This window comes from Heterodontus francisci, chromosome 32, assembly GCF_036365525.1.
Source record: "Heterodontus francisci isolate sHetFra1 chromosome 32, sHetFra1.hap1, whole genome shotgun sequence".
Lineage (NCBI taxonomy): Eukaryota > Metazoa > Chordata > Chondrichthyes > Heterodontiformes > Heterodontidae > Heterodontus > Heterodontus francisci.
In genome coordinates, this window is record NC_090402.1 from 19,160,686 (window position 1) to 19,181,458 (window position 20,773).

At 45.6% G+C, this 20,773-nt stretch overlaps 1 protein-coding gene across 2 annotated transcripts in view; it reads left to right on the plus strand.

Annotated features, from left to right (window-relative positions):
• Window positions 1-20,773, plus strand: part of si:dkey-34e4.1 (carboxyl-terminal PDZ ligand of neuronal nitric oxide synthase protein) — a 144,843-nt gene that overhangs the window by 112,302 nt on the left and 11,768 nt on the right. For both annotated transcript variants that reach the window (XM_068012406.1, XM_068012407.1), the window contains 3 exons: window positions 5,322-5,483; window positions 18,590-18,755; window positions 20,370-20,724. In XM_068012406.1, the coding sequence (XP_067868507.1) occupies window positions 5,322-5,483; window positions 18,590-18,755; window positions 20,370-20,724 (683 nt within the window). The remainder of the gene's footprint in view (window positions 1-5,321; window positions 5,484-18,589; window positions 18,756-20,369; window positions 20,725-20,773) is intronic.

A 20,773-nucleotide genomic window follows, 5' to 3' on the forward strand; every position in this document is an offset into this window, starting at 1 on the left:
TCTCTCTCCCAGTCTCTCCGTGCTCTGGCTCCGCTCTTGCTGTTTCCCGCTGTCTGAGTGAACTCTCTCTCTCTCTCCTGCTCTCTTTGTACTCCGGCTCTGCTCTCGCTGTTTCCCGCTTACTGAGTGAACTCTCTCTCTCTCTCTCTCTCTCTCTCTCTCGGTCCCGTTACACTCTGGCTCCGCTCTCGCTGTTTCCCTCTGTCTGAAGTTAAAGTTCATGAGCCTGTTGGACTTAAAAAGACTATTCCCTGATTTATTCATAATTCACCAATCAGGAAACAGCCTTTGTCATTCCATTGGGATTGGGAACTTTGAGGAACAAATTGACGTGCCATACTTTAGAAAAAGAAAAGCAGCCATGTGTAACAGTACAGAAAAAAACCTCCTGAAACACAAAATGTCCAGAATCACAATGTCTGCAGTCTCTTGATTGACCTTGCATAATGAAAACCAGGGCTGTGCCCTTTGGCCTGATGACAATTAACTTTTGAATGAACCCCCGCTGCAATTCCTCCCCCCCCCCCACCCCATGTTCATTTATCAGTTGGACTTTGTAGCCTTAAAATGCCACAAATCTACATTTTCAGGGCAGAGTTATACATCAGGCCAGTATTTGGGTGTGGAATGGGCAGTATGCTCGGAGTGCATGCCATATGTCTGAGGCTCAAAACTCATCTAAAATTGGGCCTCAGGCCTCATCGTAATATTTCTGGAGAGCTGCAGGTGCCTGTCAGGCAGCTGGCTGGTCCTTGGAGTTCCAATTTGGGCCAGGTGTCATGCAAGCAGCAGGCCTCAGGTAAGACCTGGGATGGGGGATGGGGTGAGCACAGCCCAGCAGCAGTCAGCAGTCACGTTGTGAAACCGAGAGAAGGATTCCAATTTATGATCATGTTATGAACCGTGGCTTAGGCCACAGAAGAAGCCAAAACACTGAGAGTGCCTGCTCTGCTCAGCACTGACCAATTTCCTACAGAGGTCTCTTAACAGGCCCCTTAAAACCTATTTCAGATGCCAGGGATATCTGTTTATCGTCCGAGTCAATATGTACATATTTCAGGTACAGAAAATTGCTGCATGAAATCGGGCCTTTTTCCTCACTTTTTGTGTCCGCAAGGCAGACAACCAGATCTAAGATTTGAGGTTTGAGAATGAAACAGAGGAAGGATGGAGAAGAATGAATTAAAGGGAGTGAATTCAATGTCAAATTAGATACAGCCAGTGGAATTTTCTTTTATTCATTCATGGGATAAAGAGAAGATTGGATTCCGAGACTGAGAAAAAAGTGATAGAAAGGAAAAGTAAGAAAAAAATGTTAAAATTTTAAATTTGACATTTTTAAAATCTCTAACAACAATTGACTTCATGCAGGAATGAGATTGAACAGTTTCTTTATTCCCTTTCTAGGCCAGAGAGATTAATTGGCAGTGTATTAATAATTATGTTCAAAAGGTACTTACACGATTAAGTTCCAGCCCAAAATTTCTGCGACAAGTTTAATGTGCAAATTCAGCAAGTTCTGATCAATAGCATTATTTTCGTTTTATTAAATACCATAACATAAAACTCCCACACACTGCTCATGGTAATTAAAAGGGAAGCACTGCTTTCTGATGACAGGAATATTTTATCATATTAACCACATTGGGCAGAATCCTTCTGGAAAAACAGTGGGATTTAAGGAGCATCGAGTGTAGTTCCTGTAGGTTCTGGTCATTGAATCCCCTATGGTGATGGTACAAAATGTAACACATTTTTTATGGACAGATTGGATTGTAAGGTAAGTTAATGCACCTTTTAGATTCAGTTGGGTGAGAAAGTTGCTTGATGTTCTCAGGAAATAAATTGGCCTAAGGAAGCTCAGCAGCCTGTCGACTGCTGGCTTGCTCCATTTGTTTTGGGGCTATTTGATTCTTCTGCTGGAGAGATCAGGAGATCATGCTCTACCCATAAACAAAACATGGTACAGCACCTCCATTAACTCGCAAACATCCATCTGTTCAGTAAATGACTGGAACATGACCTTGTCTGTGACACTGTTGAGGCAATGGAACCATCATTGCTTGTTCTTTTACTGATTAATTAATTTATTTTTATTTATTTAGAGATACAGCACTGAAACAGGCCCTTCGGCCCACCAAGTCTGTGCCGACCATCAACCCATTTATACTAATCCTACACTAATCCCATATTCCTACCACATCCCCACCTGTCCCTATATTTCCCTACCACCTACCTATACTAGGGGCAATTTATAATGGCCAATTTACCTACCAACCTGCAAGTCTTTGGCTGTGGGAGGAAACCGGAGCACCCGGTGAAAACCCACGCAGACACAGGGAGAACTTGCAAACTCTAATTCATCAGGATAGTATCTCCAATAAGGTAATTATTTTCACTTCCCTCTCCCAAGAAGGAGCTCACCACCTTCACTCGAAAGTGCACATCAGAAATTCTGGCATTCGCTGCAATTTCTGACACGCGCTGTCAGAAGGTAAGGATCCCCACCAGCACTGTGAAATTAGAACATTATTCTATTATGTTTTTGTGTCTAATTTCTGGTTTCCTGGGAAGTGTTGATCCCTGGTATGTCATGTTACTCCATAGTTAATGTTACCCCTGGATAGTGCACAGCTTCTTTCCCTAGTGTTCTTCACTTTCTTGATGGTAAACTGTCTTCTCGATTCTTCACCTGTTTCCAGGCCCCTCGGCCTGTTTATATAATTCTTCACAGAGTGGGAGGGCCTTCCATGAAGTTTCACTGGATGGAGTCTCACTCTCAGTATATGTCCAAGCTGTAATCCCATGTGTTGGAAATGGAGTGAACTGATCCTCGCCCCTCTCATGTTCACACAAGGGCTTTTTCTTCATCGCTAATGATACTTTTATACAACATTCAACGACTTTGGAAAGGACAGGAAGGTTTGAAATGGGCTGATGGTTTATTTTGAGATAGGTGTTGCTGGCAGTTTTGAACAGGAAGGGTAGCAGTACCTGAGGAGAGGAAATCACTTATAATTAACATGAGGACCAGAAAGTTAAGTTAGTTGGTCTTCAGTTTAATAGGTATAGGGTCAAGGGAGCAGGAGCTAGGTCTCATGAACAAGGTCGGCTCAGATGCGGCACGAGGGAAGTTGGAACGAGAGAAAGATGGTTGAGGATTAGGGCAGGGGCATCTCTAGGGGGACTTTGGCTTGATTGGCAAGAGATGGGCTCCAGAGACAGCTAAACGGATGGTCTCAATGTCAATGATAAGGAAATGCATGAGCTCCTCCCACGTTGGAGGTGAGGGTGGGGGAAGTGGAGTGGATAGATGGCTAGCACTGGAGAAAAGAAGCTAGGGGTTATCTTTGGTTTCCAGATGATTCTGAAGTAGTGAGCAGTTTTGGCAGGAGAGAGTGTGACTCACAAGTAATTTTATTATGATCCAGCCAGACCTGGTGATGAATGGCTCAACTAATTGCGTGCTACATCCACTCATATCTGTACCTTCTGCACTTGAAATGATGAGGGACATGCCAGGCAGATCAACCATGAAAGGAGTAAATATTCTGCTGGGAATAAGGATGTCAAAGAGGGATGTAAGGGAGTAGTGGCTGTAGAAGTATTGTCTCGAATGGCGGGCCAAAGATTAAGCAATTGGGATGAATAAAGTGCAGTTGTCAGTGATTGGAATCTATGCACTACGGACACAGAAAGCAATGGGGCTGGAAATATCTAGTGAATCACTGTGGTAAAGAATAGGCCTTTCTGAACAAGTTAGCTGTTTGATTGCTTTTAAAAATTCTGGGTTGACTTTTGTCAGCACAGTGGATGCAGAAAGCGTGGCAAAACAGCAGTGGATGGCGTTGGGAGGGAAGCCCGACGTGTTCACGCCGCTAGTGGATGTTCACGGAGGCAGCCGGGCTGGCAGGAGGAGGCAGCATTTGAAGGCTGTGGGGAGGTAATTAAGCCTGTTGGACGGACAAATAACAGCAATTTTACCAGCTTTTAGAATTTTGCAAGGGGCGCAAGAGAACAATGGAGCTTCAAAGCCTCACCAGGTCTAAGGAGGTGGAAACTCAGGGGAAAGTCAGTCTTGGCTGCAGTCGACAGCCGTTATGAGAGGGAGCGTGGCATTGTAGGAAGGGTATAGTCAGTAAGCAGCTGCAGTATATCCTGCAGATGGTACACACTGCAGCCACTATGCACCAGTGGTGGAGGGGGGTGGAATGTTAGAATAATGGAGGGGCTGTCAGTCAAGCGGACTGCTTTGCCCTGGCTGGTGTACAGCTTCTCGAGTGTTGCTGCAGCCGTCCAAGCAAGTGAGCCAGAAATACCGCGGGCCATGTATATCACACACTAATTAGAGAGAGATTAACTTGCTTTGTACTCTAATAGATCAATACTGTCTGTGCAGTTTATTACTGTAATTGTTTCACTGACAGTTTATTACAGGTCCTTAGAACCTCAAGCTGCATTAATATTCCAGCATTGCTTCAGCAGGCAGCCGGACATCAGCAGAACTGCTGACTGTGATTTTCAAAACCCTGCTACCAGTGGGCCCAGGTTCCTCACCATGGGGGCGAGGACTTGGAAAATTTACCCAGCAATGTATGGACCATACCCCACCCCACCTTCAACATTAGGTATATAGCCATTCCTCTCCCTTAATGTGAAAGTGTATGGATACTCTGCCTGTTATAAGCCCATAAAACAGGTCCAGTGATGTCCCATTCAGATCCCTCGGGTTCTAATGTAAGATAAAGGGTTAGACGCAAGATTCTGGAATGTTGCTGTGGGACAGGGGAACAACTTTGCAGAGCATTTCGTCAGGAAATTTAATTGACAGTCTATGACAGCACGCATTACACAAATCCATTTATAGTCAATGCACTCACAATCTAACTCATGGGGGTAGGAATTGATAGGTATTGCACCCGTCTTTTGGGTGTGGAACAGACTCAAAGCTGACCAATCAGAGTCAAGCTGCCTGGTTTAAATTTCAAACAAAGCTTGGCAGTTAACTGCGAGTCGCCGTAAACTGGTACATTCTCCATGGCAACGCTTTTACTAATCAGAGTTCACTTACCAATCAATCAGCACTCATTTCTCATACAGTATAAAGTTGTTGTTTTCCCTTACATTGATATTCTTGTGGATTGTCCTGATGAGTGCAAGACAAAAAGCTTCGACAACATGTCTCTATTTTCAGCTATACTCAAGTTCTGTACTACCAAATGAATTTTATTTACCTGGTTTTGTTATTAGTTTATTTTGTTTGAAATGGATACTGTCAAATTAAATGTTCCTGATTGATTTGTTTTCTGCTCCTTCTTTAGGATTCCAAGAATGGGACTCCTTTTGTGTTGTTGTCCCATCTGCCACGATCTCCCAGCAGCCAGAGCTCGTCCCCGACCCCACTGGCATCCCAGCACCACTTGCAGCTGCTCCAGCACCAGCTCATACAGCAGCAGCAGCAGACACAGGTGGCTGTGGCACAGGTTAGTCTCTCCTGGAGGGGGGAGGGGGTGAAGGGAATGTCTTTAGAAGAAACTAAATTCAAGGCCTGAATATCACATCCTATTTAGGATGCTTTAAGGTCTGCAGATGTTGGAGCAGTGGTGTTGCTGAAGACTGCGCCTCTCCAGGGAGGCCGTTATAGCTGTGCACCATGATGGAGAAGGAGCTGAGCTCAATGGGAAGCGTTGGCTTAATGTCTACAGCTCAGGATCATTCCATGGATTTTCTGGAGATATCTGTGTGATCTCCCAATCTGCAGCTCATTGATGCATCAAGATGGTCACCAATGCCATGTTCAAGAGGGCGGCCAGTACATGAGGCTTCCCACCAATCCAGACAGTTGGATTAAGAGGCTGTAGGATTTGGGGCCATCACCGGCTTTCCCCAGGTACAGGGTGTCATCTACTGCATGCATGTGACCAGCAAGGCTCCCACAGACCAGGCAGCAGTTTTCAACGGGAAGGACTTCCACTCACTCAATGTACAACTGGTTTGTGACCACCGCAAGTAGATCCTTTAGGTCTCTGCAAAGTTCCCTGGAAGATATGACAATGCCTATGTACTAAGGCAGGTACCCAGCCTTTTCAGGCACCTTGTGTGCCTTCAAGGATGGGTACTTGGTGGTGAGGGCTACCCACTGAAGCAATGGCTCCTTACGCTTGTGTGGACCCCAAGCACAGATGCAGAGGAGAGATATAACAGCAGCCTCGGGACAACTTGAGTGACCATAGTGCAGGTCAGAGGGCTACTGAAGATGCAGTTCTGGTGTAGCCCTTCAATATGCCCCAGAAGGGTCTTGTGTATCGTTGTCGTATGCTGTGCTCTGCACAACCTGGTGCTAGAGGGGAGAAGTTTTAAACAATGAGGACATCCTGGAGCATGATTCCTCCTCCAAGGATGAGGATTTGGAGGGGGCTGCTAACCAGGCTGGCTGAAGAACGTGAGGGACCACAGGTAAGGTGTAATGAAATACATGCAAGAGAGGCTCACGACTCAAAAATACAGATACATTTCTCATGAGCTGCTGACTTTTCTACTCCATGGTTTACAATGGTCTTCGCAGTTGTCTTCTGATTGCCTGTCTTGAGGTCTCAGCATACTGGGGGTCTCCTGTACAGGTGCAGGAACCACCTCTGTCATTGCGGCTTCTTGATGTCCTTGGTGTCACTGTCAGAGGGGACAAGGACACGCCGTCCATGCCAGGAGCGCCCTGAGACGAGCCCCCAGATGCTTCAGGCAGCTTCTCCTCTACCCTTTCAGGGCACTCGTCCCTCCCTGCTCACCCGAGGGGTTTGAGTAATTGGCAATGACTCCAGGTGTCTCGGCCCCCTCTCATACAGCCATTGCTCCACAGAGCTCATGGAGGAGGTGATGGCATGCAGGTCCGTGTGCATCTCCAGCATCCGCTGTGTGGGTAGTTTGCTGGATGCTGCTGTCCATGAGGGTTGCCACTCTCTCAATGGAGGATGCCCTGCGCCACATGCCATGCCAGAGACGTGGTTGCACTCAATGCCTGGATGGACTGCTCCATCATTTGTGCATGGGTGCACATAGCCTCTGGAAGCTCCGCCTGATGTTCATGTACCTTACACTACAGCTTCAGTATCTGCCACCTTGTTGTTGTCTCCAGAGGCATGTCATCAGCCTGAAGCTCAGCATCACCGTGCCCTCCCGTACTTCTCCAAGTGTGAGTGGCCAACTGTTACTGCCTCCATCAGCTGCTCAGGCACATCTGTGCTGTGCTGACCAGATTGTGCCCCTTTTGTCACATAACATGCTTGTCGGCAAAGTTAGAGCCTGTGGAATAAATGGGACAGTAGTAACATGGATACAAAATTGGCTGAGTGACAGGAAACAGAGCAGTGATGAACGGTTGTTTTTTGGACTGGAGGAAGGCATACAGTGGGGTTCCCCAGGAGTCAGTGTTCGGACCCCTGCTTTTCTTGATGTATATTAATCAGCTAGACTTGGGTGTACAGGGCACAGTTTCAAAATTTGCGGATGATCCGAAACTTGGAAGTATTGTGAACTGTGAGGAGGATGGTGATAAACTTCAGGAGGTCATAGACAGGCTGGTGGAATGGGCAGACAAGTGCCAGATGAAATTTAATGCAGAGAAGTGTGAAGTGATTCATTTTGGTAGGAAGAATGAGGAGAGATAATATAAATTAAAGGGTACAATTCTAAAGTGGGTGCAGGAGCAGAGGGACCTGGGGGTATATGTGCACAAATCATTGAAGGTGGAAGGGTAGGTTGAGAAAGCAGTTAATAAAGCATATGGGATTCTGGGCTTTATAAATAGGGGCTCAGAGAAGCCTCAACTGGAGTATTGTGTCCAGTTCTGGGCACCACACTTCAGAAAGGATGGGAAGGCTTTAGAAAAGGTGCAGAATAGATTCACAAGACCGGTTCCAGGGATGAGGATCTTCAGTTATGTGGATAGATTGGAGAAGCTGGGACTGTTCTCCTTGGAGAAGAGAAGATTAAGAGGAGATTTAATAGAGGTGTTCAAAATCATGAAGGGTCTGGACAGAGCAGATAGGGGGAAACTGTTCCCATTGGCGGATGGACTGAGAACCGGAGGATGTCAATTTAAGGTGAGTGGCAAAAGAAGCAATGGCGGCATGAGGGAAACCTTTATTATGCAGCGAGTGGTTAGGATCTGGAATACACTGCCAGAGAGTGTGGTGGTGGTAGATTCATTCGTAGCTTTCAAAAGAGAATTGGACAATTATCTGAATAGAAAAAATTTGCAGGGCTAAGGGGAAAAGTTGGGGGTGTGGGACTAGGTGAGTTCTTGCAGAGAGCTGGCACGGACACAACAGGCTGAATGGCCTCCTTTTGTGCTGTTACTATTCTATGATTCTATGATCTGTCACTCAGGCGCGACTATCCATTGACGTGAGAGTATCTGCGTTGGTGCAGGGGAATGATGTGACACTGCAGCCTCTGAGGAGTGGACAGGAGTGGAATTGAAGCCCAAGATCAGCCATGATCGTATTGAATGGTGGAGCAGGCTCGATGGGCCATATGGTCTACTTCTGCTCCTATTTCTTGTGTTCTTGTGTCTCCTCCTCCTCAGAGTTGGAAAGCTACCCCGCAGACTCTGCAGCTGGCTGTTTTTGTCCATGATCTGTGAGGGAGAGAAGAGTGATGAGAGGGCACTGTGCGTTCCAATATGTCCTTTTGACTACTCATCATCTGGGGCTTTATGTGACCAGTGGTGGACACATGAGCACTATGCTTTTTGCTTGCCAGAGGGTCTCTTGCGCCCATCCATTAAGTCACTCGCTCTCTCAGGGCTCCACACCTGTCTCACCATCAGCCATAGCCTTCTCTGTCTCCTTGCCTCTTCCTCCATCGGCATGAGGTTCACCATATGTGACATGCCACTTCCAGTTCTTGCTCTTTCTCGAGCATTGCGAGATGTGTTATCCTGCAAGCATGTAAAGGTACATTGTCACTCGCCCATCATAGACAACACCATGCCTGTGTTGGTGGCAGCCTAACTTTCCATCATGGTGCCAGAGGAATGCCTCCTGCATGCAGCCATTCAGTGCTGGCAGTGCAGGAGTCAGCTCTGACTGACTGGTACCCTCCACGGAGAGGCTCCCACTCCTGTGGCAGCCAGTGCTGCTGCCTAGCCAATGCTGCTGACTGGGTGGGTACCCCTTTCGCCACATGCATACTCTAATTTACATTTAAAGCTGAGAGCTTAATATTATGCGCTGCACCCACTATGCCAGACTGCAACAGGTCATTGATCCTCCTCCTACTCTGCAGTCACGTGCATGGGACAACCCCAAAGCTGCTCACCTCCTCCGCTATCTCCATCAATGCCCTTTACGTCTAGTGAGTCAGTCTCCTCCCATCCCAAGGGAAAAGGACTTTCCTCCAAGCACATGCTGCCTGGAGGAGCACCTCCAAAGAGGCATCAGAGAACCTGGGCAAAATTCTTGCTCTGCCTTCTGCGATTTTCGAATCCCTGCAGTTTCTAGGGCACCCCCTCACATTCCTTCGGGGCTTGAAAGTACGATTGGATGCCTTTTAAATATAACACCAGCCTTGCCTGAGCCTGTTTAAGTTCTGACATCGAGACTTTGTTCCTGCCTGTAAAATCCTGGCCACTCTGTATAGACCCTACACCATGACATCTGCAGCATTACTACACGGTATCTAGACTCCTGGACCATGACTCCTCCCTCCAGTATTGTTACTCTGCTAAGAGTGCTGCGACCATACGCTAGAACCATGTCCGCTGGCAGATATTAGCAGCCTTACTCAGAAAACCAGTCATTAATTATATCTGGAGTGCAATTGGTTTGAGAGATGTGCTTAAACTTGCTGAGAAATAGTTGCTACTCTTGAGATGAAACTGTATTAGCAAAGCATTAATGTCAGGACATGGGGAAATATGTACACGGAAATTAAACTAGCGTTGGTGTGCGAGGAAAGGCCCATTCCCCAACCCGTTAACAATACCAGACTGGTGTATATGTGCTGGGTGTCAACACTGGGCAAAATCAATATTGTCTTTATTGGAGATATCCGAATGCGGTGAGTTATAAGGCGTGAGGCATATATATAATCATCCGGTAATTGTATAACACGAGGAAGAGTTAAATTTTCTTACAAAGGTGCATGTCCATAATATCAAAAGGTTCGTCAGCTGTGTGGTCAGAATGCCAACTGGCACTGAGAAGTGACCTTTTCCTGACTTTCAGCTTCTTGCTTGGAATTTCCAAAGACCAGGGTCTATCAATATCGTACTGTTGTATTCGGAAGGCACAGACAAAGACTGTAGTTTTACGTGGCTGTCTTGTTGGTGAGAGAAAAACTGTGTATATTATATCATATTCTGTGCTCCTGAGGAGCTCTTGTGTTATTGATAAGGATCTGTGCTTACGCTGGTGACATACCCTTTGCGACAATGAATGTCTTTGTAAAGCGACAATGGGTGCTGTAAAGCCCCAGATAATGGGAGTAATAAATCAACATGCATCTCATTAATGGTGCCCTGCATTTCACCAAATGCTCATCTTGAACTATGTTACTGGCCAAATAATTCACCTTCATGTGTGGTAACTGTTGAAAATAATTTGATTCAGCATGTCAGAATGAAAAAAATAGTTTTATGTGTCTTTGTTGATCAAGTACTCTGCTATGTCTAGTTTTAACTCTTTGACTCTGCGTCCCTGCCTAGTTTTCCATGCAAACGTTTTGTCTCATTTCCAGACAGTGGTGAAGGACTTTGGAGTTAGCAGAGAGATGTAGAATTCAGGCCATTCGGCCCAACTGGTCCATGCCAGTGTTTGTGCTCCACACGAGCCTCCTCCCACGCCTCTTTATCTAATGATCAGCACAGCCTTCCATTCCTTTACTCTCTCATCTACTTACCTAACCTGCTTAAATGCATCTATCCTATTCACTTCAACACTTCATGTGGTAGCAGGTTTTACGGTCTAGCCACTCTCTATGCAAAGACATTTTTCCTGAATTCCTTATTGGATTTATGAGTGACTATCTTATATTTATGGCACTTACTTTTGGACTCCTCGCTCCACATCTACCTTATCGAACCCCTTCATCATTTTAAAGACTTCTGTTAGGTCACCTCTCAACCTTCTCTTTTCTAGAGAAAAGACCCCAAGCATGTTCAGTCTTTCCTGTTAGAGCCTCTCAGTTATGCCATCATCCTTGTTTATCATTTTTGCACCTTCTCCCAGTGCGTCTATATCCTTTTCATAACATGGAGACCAAAAATGTTCATAGTGCTCTACATGGTGTGGTGTAACCAAGGTTCTATGCAAGTTTAACATAACTTTGTTACTTTACAATAAAAGCAAAATACTGCGGATGCTGGAAATCTGAAATAAAAACAAGAAACGCTGGAACCACTCAGCAGGTCTGGCAGCATCTGTGGAAAGAGAAGCAGAGTTAACATTTCGGGTCAGTGACCCTGCTTCGGAACTAGCAAATATTAGAAATGTCAAAGGTTATAAGCAAGTGAGGCAGGGGTGGGGAAAGAGATAACAAAGAAGGTGCAGATTGGACAAGGCCACATAGCTGACCAAATGGTCATGGAGCAAAGGCAAACAATATGTTAATGGTGTGTTGAAAGACAAAGCATTAGTACAGATAAGGTGTTAACGAACTGAATATTGAACAGCAGCAAGTGCAAACATGAAAAAAAAACAATGGGTAAGCAAACTGAACAAACTAAGATGAAATGAAATAAACATGAAAAAAAAAAGTTGTAAAAAATGTAAAAAAGAAAAAATAACTAAAAATAAAAGTAAAATGGGGGGTCCGTCACGCTCTGTAATGATTGAACACAGTGTTCAGTCCGGCAGGCTGTCGTGTGCCTAATCGGTAAATGAGATGCTGTTCCTCGAGCTTGCGTTGATGCTCACTGGAACATTGCAGCAATCCCTGGACAGAGATGTGAGCATGAGAGCAGGGGGGAGTGTTGAAATGGCAAACAACCAGAAGCTCAGGGTCCTGCTTGCGTACTGAGCGGAGGTGTTCTGCAAAGCGGTCACCCAGTCTGCGTTTGGTCTCCCCAATGTAGAGGAGACCACACTGTGAGCAGCGAATACAGTATACTACATTGAAAGAAGTACAAATAAATCGTTGCTTCACCTGAAAGGAGTGTTTGGTGCCTGGGATAGTGAGGAGAGAGGAGGTAAATGGGCAGGTATTACGCCTCCTGCGATTGCAGGGGAAGGTGCCATGGGACGGGGACGAGGTGGTGGGGGTAATGGAGGAGTGGACCAGGGTGTCGCGGAGGGAATGATCCCTTTGGAATGCTGACAGGGGAAGGGAGGGGAAGATGCGTTTGGTAGTGGCACGCTGGAGGTGGTGGAAATGGCAGAGGATGATCCTTTGGATATGGAGGCTGATGGGGTGGAAAGTGAGGACAAGGGGAACCCTGTCACGGTTCTGGGAGGGAGGGGAAGGGGTGAGGGTAGAGGTGCGGGAAATGGGCCAGACACGGTTGAGGGCCCTGTCAACAACAGTGGGGGGGAATCCTCGGTTGAGGAAAAAGGATGTCATATCAGAAGCACCGTCATGCTTTACAATTCTTTTCCTCTAGAAATGTACCCCAGTGTTTTGTTTGCATTTGTTATGGTCTTAGTATCTTACATTGCTACTTTTAATGATTTGTGAATCAGTACCCCTAGATCCCTTTGCTCCTTTACCCCATTCAGACTATTTTCCTTATTCTTCTTACCAAATTGCATAATCTCACACTTATCCATAGTGAAACTCATTCCTTTATTACACATTCATTCTGCAAGCTTATTCACGTCGTCTTGGAATTTGTCGCAGTCTTCCTCAGTATTAACTATGCCCTCCGATTTGGTGTCACCTGCAAATTTTGAAATTGTACTTCTGATTCCCGAATTCCAAATCATTTATGTGACTGGTGAACAACAGTGGCCCCAGCATTGCTCCCTCTGAAACACCATTTCCCATTTTTTGCCAGTCTGAGTAAATACCTTTAACACCTACCCTGTTTTCTGATTTATAGCCATCATGCTACTTGTGCCCTGACTCCACATACTGTGGTTTTAGTCATGAGTATATCAAAGGCCTTTTGAAAATCCAAGTGTATTACATTGTTAGAGCAAAGAGCACTTGTTTCTGTCTTAGAATTGAAAGGATACAATGGTGATTCTCACTTAGTCAACCATGAGAAAGCAGAAAATCCGAGGCCTATGGTGAAGGAGACCACCAAGAATGAGGAGAAGATGAAATAAAGCAGGGAACAGTGATGATGTGACACCAAACTTGTGTTTTAAACACAAACTTGGTATTTTCCACAGACATGATTTGCTTGTGTGGTCTATCGTCTTGGTAGGAGCTTGGAACTCAGCTCTCCAATAGAGCTGCAATTCCAGTATTCCAGAGATTTTCTTCTGCAGGAGGAATTTCTGAAACAAACAAAGTTTTAGGAAAGTATGAGGCTGGAGAAAGGTTTTGGTACACGAAAGTGCACTGTGTATGAATGAGAAGTAATGCACTTGTACAATTAGTTGAACAATTAAATGGATTGGATGTTGTACAAGCAGATTCCTGACACGTAGGGGTTGTTCTTCTGCTACAACCTGCTCCTAATAGAGTTTGAATACTGCTACAATCTCCTGTTCTGGTTCTAAGCATCTCTTGGTGGAGAAGTAGTCCTGTGGGACTTGGGGTCAATTGAGAAGATCACCATCAATGATGTATTACATAAATCTTACAGGAAAATCAGTTACCAAGAGGTTAATGAAATCCCAGCCTTTCATTGGTTGTGGTACGTGTTCATCTAGTCACTCCAGTAAGTAAGATAGTCAGTCGTTTGGTGCAGATTTTCCAGGTGTGTGCTGACACAACATCACCACGAGATGGTGCTCTAGGCCGACTCTGTGCTGTGCCCTCCCTAATGTTCCTTTCACTGGATCATCAGGATAAGAGGGTCCAAACCCTGCAGCTGTCAGCAAAAACTCACTGATATTCATCCATAACGGAAAGGTATAAGGTTTATTCCCTTATACTACTGATCCAATTTCATTTACGTTATTCCTTTAAAAATGGACGGACTAGTTATATCTGAATAATTTTCTTATTAAACAATTCCAGGAGTACTAAGTTGGGTGGTACAGATGGTCAAACGACTCCAGATAGGCTTGTGGAGGCAACAAAGCTGCAATCATTGAAGAAACAATTGGGTGTTGTGATGGGGATGTGGGGTGGGGGGTTGGTGAGGTTACTGTGTCTGTCTTGATGGTCAAATGCCTTCCTCATCATTATCCTATAGGTTGGTGAACTGACACATTTGATCCATTTTGTATGACTTGGGTATATATGAAGGCTCACAAATAGAGTTTCCTTATTTGTCAAAAAGATTGCTTCCATTTTTCCCCAACCCATCAGCAACCACCCCCCCACACACACACACATTCTGTCCTTCATTGCAGTTGGTCACTCTCTCTATTGTCCCTGATCTCTTCTGCTTCCATCTGGTTTCAGCATTCTGCAGTGTTCTTTTACTACCCAGCAATCCAATAGATCTCTCACCTTGTTTTGTCGCTGGTCAACTCCTCACTCTCCCCCCTCTGGTCACTCACCTCTCCCTCAATCTCCTCCCTCTGTCTGGTCACTCGTCTCTCCATCACTCTCCTCCCTCTGTCTGGTCACTCATCTCTCCCACACTCTCTTCCCTCTGTCTTGTCACTGGTCTCTCTCACTCTCTTCTCTCTTTCTGGTCACTGGTCTCTCTCTCACTCTCTTCTCTCTGTCTGGTCACTGGTCTCTCTCTCTTCTCTCTGTCTTGTCACTGGTCTCTCTCTCACTTCTCTCTGGTCACTGGTCTCTCTCTCACTCTCTTCTCTCTGTCTTGTCACTGGTCTCTCTCTCACTCTCTTCTCTCTTTCTGGTCACTGGTCTCTCTCACTCTCTTCTTTCTGTCTGGTCACTGGTCTCTCTCTCACTCTCTTCTCTCTTTCTGGTCACTGGTCTCTCTCTCACTTTCTTCTCTCTGTCTGGGCACTGGTCTCTCTCTCACTCTCTTCTCTCTGTCTTGTCACTGGTCTCTCTCTCACTCTCTTCTCTCTTTCTGGTCACTGGTCTCTAAGTCTCTCTCTTCTCTCTGTCTTGTCACTGGTCTCTCTCTCACTCTCTTCTCTCTGGTCACTGGTCTCTCTGTCACTCTCTTCTCTTTTTCTGGTCACTGGTCTCTCTCACTCTCTTCTCTCTTTCTGGTCACTGGTTTCTCTCTCTCTTCTCTCTGTCTGGTCACTGGTCTCTCTCTCACTCTCTTCTCTCTGTCTTGTCACTGGTCTCTCTCTCACTCTCTTCTCTCTTTCTGGTCACTGGTCTCTAAGTCTTTCTCTTCTCTCTGTCTTGTCACTGGTCTCTCTCTCTCACTCTCTTCTCTCTGTCTGGTCACTGGTCTCTCTCTCACTTCTCTCTGGTCACTGGTCTCTCTCTCACTCTCTTCTCTCTGTCTTGTCACTGGTCTCTCTCTCACTCTCTTCTCTCTTTCTGGTCAATGGTCTCTCTCACTCTCTTCTCTCTTTCTGGTCACTGGTCTCTCTCTCTCTTCTCTGTCTGGTCACTGGTCTCTCTCTCACTCTCTTCTCTCTTTCTGGTCACTGGTCTCTCTCTCACTCTCTTCTCTCTGTCTGGTCACTGGTCTCTCTCTCTCTTCTCTCTGCATGGTCACTGGTCTCTCTCTCTCTTCTCTCTGTCTTGTCACTGGTCTCTCTCTCACTTTCTTCTCTCTTTCTGGTCACTGGTCTCTCTCTCACTCTCTTCTCTCTGTCTTGTCACTGGTCTCTCTCTCACTCTCCTCTCTTTCTGGTCACTGGTCTCTCTCTCACTTTCTTCTCTCTTTCTGGTCACTGGTCTCTCTCACTCTCTTCTCTCAGTCTGGTCACTGGTCTCTCTCTCACTCTCTTCTCTCTGTCTTGTCACTGGTCTCTCTCTCACTCTCTTCTCTCTTTCTGGTCACTGGTCTCTAAGTCTCTCTCTTCTCTCTGTCTTGTCACTGGTCTCTGTCACTCTCTTCTCTCTTTCTGGTCACTGGTCTCTGTCACTCTCTTCTCTCTTTCTGGTCACTGGTCTCTCTCACTCTCTTCTCTCTTTCTGGTCACTGGTCTCTCTCTCACTCTCCTCTCTTTCTGGTCACTGGTCTCTCTCTCACTCTCCTCTCTGTCTTATCACTGGTCTCTCTCTCACTCTCTTCTCTCTGTCTTGTCACTGGTCTCTCTTGCACTCTCTTCTCTCTTTCTGGTCACTGGTCTCTCTCTCACTCTCTTCTCTCTGTCTTGTCACTGGTCTCTCTCTCACTCTCTTCTCTCTTTCTGGTCACTGGTCTCTCTCTCACTCTCTTCTCTCTGTCACTGGTCTCTCTCTCACTTTCTTCTCTCTTTCTGGTCACTGGTTTCTCTCTCACTCTCTTCTCTCTGTCTTGTCACTGGTCTCTCTCTCACTCTCTTTTTTTCTGGTCACTGGTCTCTCTCTCTCACTCTCTTTCTGGTCACTGGTCTCTCTCTCTCTCACTCTCTTCTCTCTTTCTGGTCACTGGTCTCTCTCTCACTCTCCTTCCTGTCTGGTCACTGGTCTCTCTCACTCTCTTCTCTCTGTCTTGTCACTGGTCTCTCTCTCTCACTCTCTTCTCTCTTTCTGGTCACTGGTCTCTCTCTCACTCTCTTCTCTCTGTCTGGTCACTGGTCTCTCTCTCTCCCTCTCTTCTCTCTGTCTGGTCACTGGTCTCTCTCTCTCACTCTCTTCTCTCTTTCTGGTCACTGGTCTCTCTCTCTCACTCTCTTCTCTCTGTCTTGTCACTGGGCTCACTCTCTTCTCTCTGTTGGAACCCCCCCACCACCACCGCTCCACCTCCCCCTGCCCCAGTAATCCAAGTGGTGTAAACATTTGAAAGTCTAAAGGAGAATGGATTGAGATTCTAGGAATGAATAAGTTAAAAGTTGGAGATGGTAAAATAAGCTTTAATTTTGGCATAATGTGTAGGCAGGGAGGAGGCAGAACATGTCAGATGATCTACTTGAAGCTTAGAAGAAACAGAAAGAATAGTTTATAGAAACTAGAACCATAGTGACATTAAAATGTAGAGAGAGGGACAACACTATGGGTTTTACTGGCATAAATCTGCTAAGAGCCCAGTGGCAGACTGAAGGGCTTGGGACAGCTGCAGAAGTAGCCTTTTTATTCAGGTACTGGCTGCTCTCTGTGGAGCAGAGTGATATCTTAGGCCGTGTGATAGAGAGCTCTTAAAAAATTCTCACTTTACATTTTTAAAATTAGCACAGCTGGAGGGCTTTGATCACATTATAATGGAGTACTCACAAAATTACCAACAGCGAGAAATCATAATCCAGGTTAATGATTACTTTGCAATGCAGGAAAACATCTAGGAGGGAGATGAAGTCTGTAATGTTTGAGATGGATTTCACTTTCATAGTTAATACTGTTACTGGAACCCATCGATTGTGCTTGTAACATTACCGCTGAACACTTTATCTCTTCATGATATTGTTCTGCCCATTTCTTTTTATATAGCAGACACTGACCCAATCAAAATAAGTGGTTTAAAGCATTAAATAGCAGAGGAATGTCACATGAATGCTTTGAGCATTCATATTCTAAAGCAGACAGCAGTAATTAATAGGCTATTGAAAGTAAGCTACTGGTTACTGATTATTGTGATATATCGCCCAGCAGATTTTGTTAGAATTGCTTACAGTGTCATTTCTAAACTGTTTGTGACTGGGATGGAGGCAGAAACCAGGAGTCAGTGTCGTTTTCAGAGAGCAGGCCAGTGTCTGTCACTCAATAAACCTGCAGCATTTACATCAGAGTCACTGATTCACCAGAACAACGTCCACCTCTGTGTGAATGGCTCCACCAAACAATCATAAAGATGTAGTGACTGCACTGTAAATTTAATGAAAACACAAACACACAGGCATGCATTCAAGGCCGCAATCTCATCTCTAGTTTTAAATAACAATTACAGAGTAGTGGACTGTGTTATAGAACAGGTTGAGATGGTTCGTGTCTATATGAGCAACAAATCATTCATGACACTTAATTGGGACTAAACAGCAGGATTGCAGTAATGGATTTATGTTCATGCTATCTCGCCAAGTAAAGCATAAATTGGGACAATTGATGGGAAAGGTTGATGCTCCAGTGCCTGAACGAGTAAACATGGTTCATTACTGCTATTCAACATTACACAGAAAGAACATTTGGTGTTTTAATGCTGTAATATTTGGAGCCTGTTTACCAAGCATCAGTGTCTTTATGGGGCTTTGAACCTCCAGCTTGCATGTGATTAGATGCTTTGTTGTATCACAACAGCGCTATCAAGGTACTCTCGACCAAACTCAAGTACGCAAGCTTCAAATCTGAAGATACCTTTCAGCAGGTGGCCCCCAGCTATTCACTGAGCTTTGAGCTCATTTATGGTACAGTGAATCTGCATGGGTGGAGGTGGGCAGGTGGGGGGAGTCACCTCACTGGATACAAAGCTGCTTTTGTTCACGAGTCACAGAGACTGTTCCTTTTGTTGTTTCAGGTGCATCTGCTGAAAGACCAGTTGGCGGCTGAGACTGCGGCTAGAATTGAGTCCCAGGCTCGCGTTCACCAGCTAATGCTACAGAACAAGGACCTGCTGCAGCATGTCTCCCTCTTGGTCAAGCAGCTGAAGGATCTGGAGAACAGAATGTGTGCACAGCAAATGGGTAAGAAGCACTCCAAAGGTGCAGCAGTCCATGTTGACCGATATTAAAGAAAAAGACTTGCATTTATATAGCACCTTTCATAACCTCAGGATGTCCCAAAATGCTTTACAGTCAATTAAGTACTTTTGAAGTGTAGTTACTGTTGTTGGAAACCCAGCAGCCAATTTGTGCGCAACAGGATTCCACAAACAGCCATATGATATTTATTTAGAGTTACAGCACTGAAACAGGCCCTTTGGCCCGCCAAGTCTGTGCCGACCATCAACCACCCATTTATACTAACCCTACACTAATCCCATATTCCTACCACATCCCCACCTTCCCCTACCACCTACCTATACTAGGGGCAATTTATAATGGCCAATTTACCTATCAACCTGCAAGTCTTTGGCTGTGGGAGGAAACTGGAGCACCCGGCGAAAACCCACGCGGTTTACAGGGAGAACTTGCAAACTCCGCACAGGCAGTACCCAGAATTGAACCCGGGTCGCTGGAGCTGTGAGGCTGCGGTGCTAACCACTGTGCCACCCAGACTTTTTTGTGATGTTATTTAATAATGACCAGGATCGTTGGTCAACTATTTTTTCAACTTGGCACGCACTTGCTATGCAATTTTGAAAAGTTAGCTTCTTTCCTGAAATGAATAAATACTCCGCAGTGCTTCATTATACTTCCCCCTCATGACCCCTGAGTACCACAGAACCCTTGTCTGTAGATTAGGAGGTCCTACAAAGTTTTATTGATGTGTAAGTTTCCCATTTATCAATAAATATCATTATAACAAATATCATTTGCATTCACTCAATATCTGTCCCATAAGCTGGAACTAACATGGTGGGATTAAGGTCAGTTGTAGATGTCCTGTTCTCCTGCACTGATGCAGAATTGGCATTCCAAGCCCAAACTGATGCCCATTGATCCTGGGGTAGTGGGTGGCGGAAGCTTGGAGGCCTCAGTGGAGCAGGCCTAGGAAGGGGATCAGAGGCTTTGTTGTTGGGGGGTGCGGGAATAGGAATCAGAGGCCTTGGGGGAGGTTGGTGGTGGGGGGGTGGGGGAGCAGCGGAGGTTGGAAGCCACATAGAGAAGGTCTTGGTCCGGAGGGGAGATGCCTTGTCATAGGGGTTGCTCAGACAGGCACACTGGATCCAGCAGGGATAGTAAAGGCACTTACCTCCTGAGTCCTGCAGCCCTCACCTGGATGTAACTGCTGGGCTTCCCGAAGCTTGGGGAACCCCGCCATCCACATTTACAATTAAAAAGTTGAATAACAGTGGATGTAAAATGCCAGGCCACTTCCTGGGAGCTGGTTGGTCAGCTCACCCACCGTCCCACCTCCATTAAAGCCAGAAATGGTGTCAGGATTCTGATTTTTAAAACTTTAACCACACTGCACCCCCCTGTCCCCCATTACAACACAAACCCTCCCATTTTTTTGGCTCTAAATGTCCTGTCCCCTAATATCAGTGAAATCTGATGATAATTATTGCTGTGTATGGCAATTATTTGTACATAAATCGATGCCAAGCTGGTTCCAAAGTGGGTTACCGTAGATTGGCCCTAACCTTGAGTAAGTGGAAGCCTACAAATCAATAAAGTATTTTTTTTTGTCCTCAGCTGATCCGAGTATGAGTTCCATTTCAGAACAAGTTTCATTGTTGAAACTTCACCAGCATGATCTGACAATGGACGGACCTTCCACCTCAACCCCTGCAAATGTTGTGATTGCTTCTTGTGGGCCAAGCAAACTGACTTGCCATGACAACAGCCAGTCTTTCATAAATCTCATGAATGTTGGCAAAGGCAATCTGGAACTAAAGCTGGAAAATAGCAACTGCCGGACAATGAATGGGAAGAAAGAGACAAGCAGAAGGATTGAAGGGTCTGAGGTTAATGAAAACACCACTGTCTGGGAAGAGATGGCAGCTTCATTTAAATTGGAAGACCTGAGTCTGGAAACAAAGACTGAAAGGTAGAGTTAAATGTATTGTTACTGTACATGAATGCATACTCCGATTTGC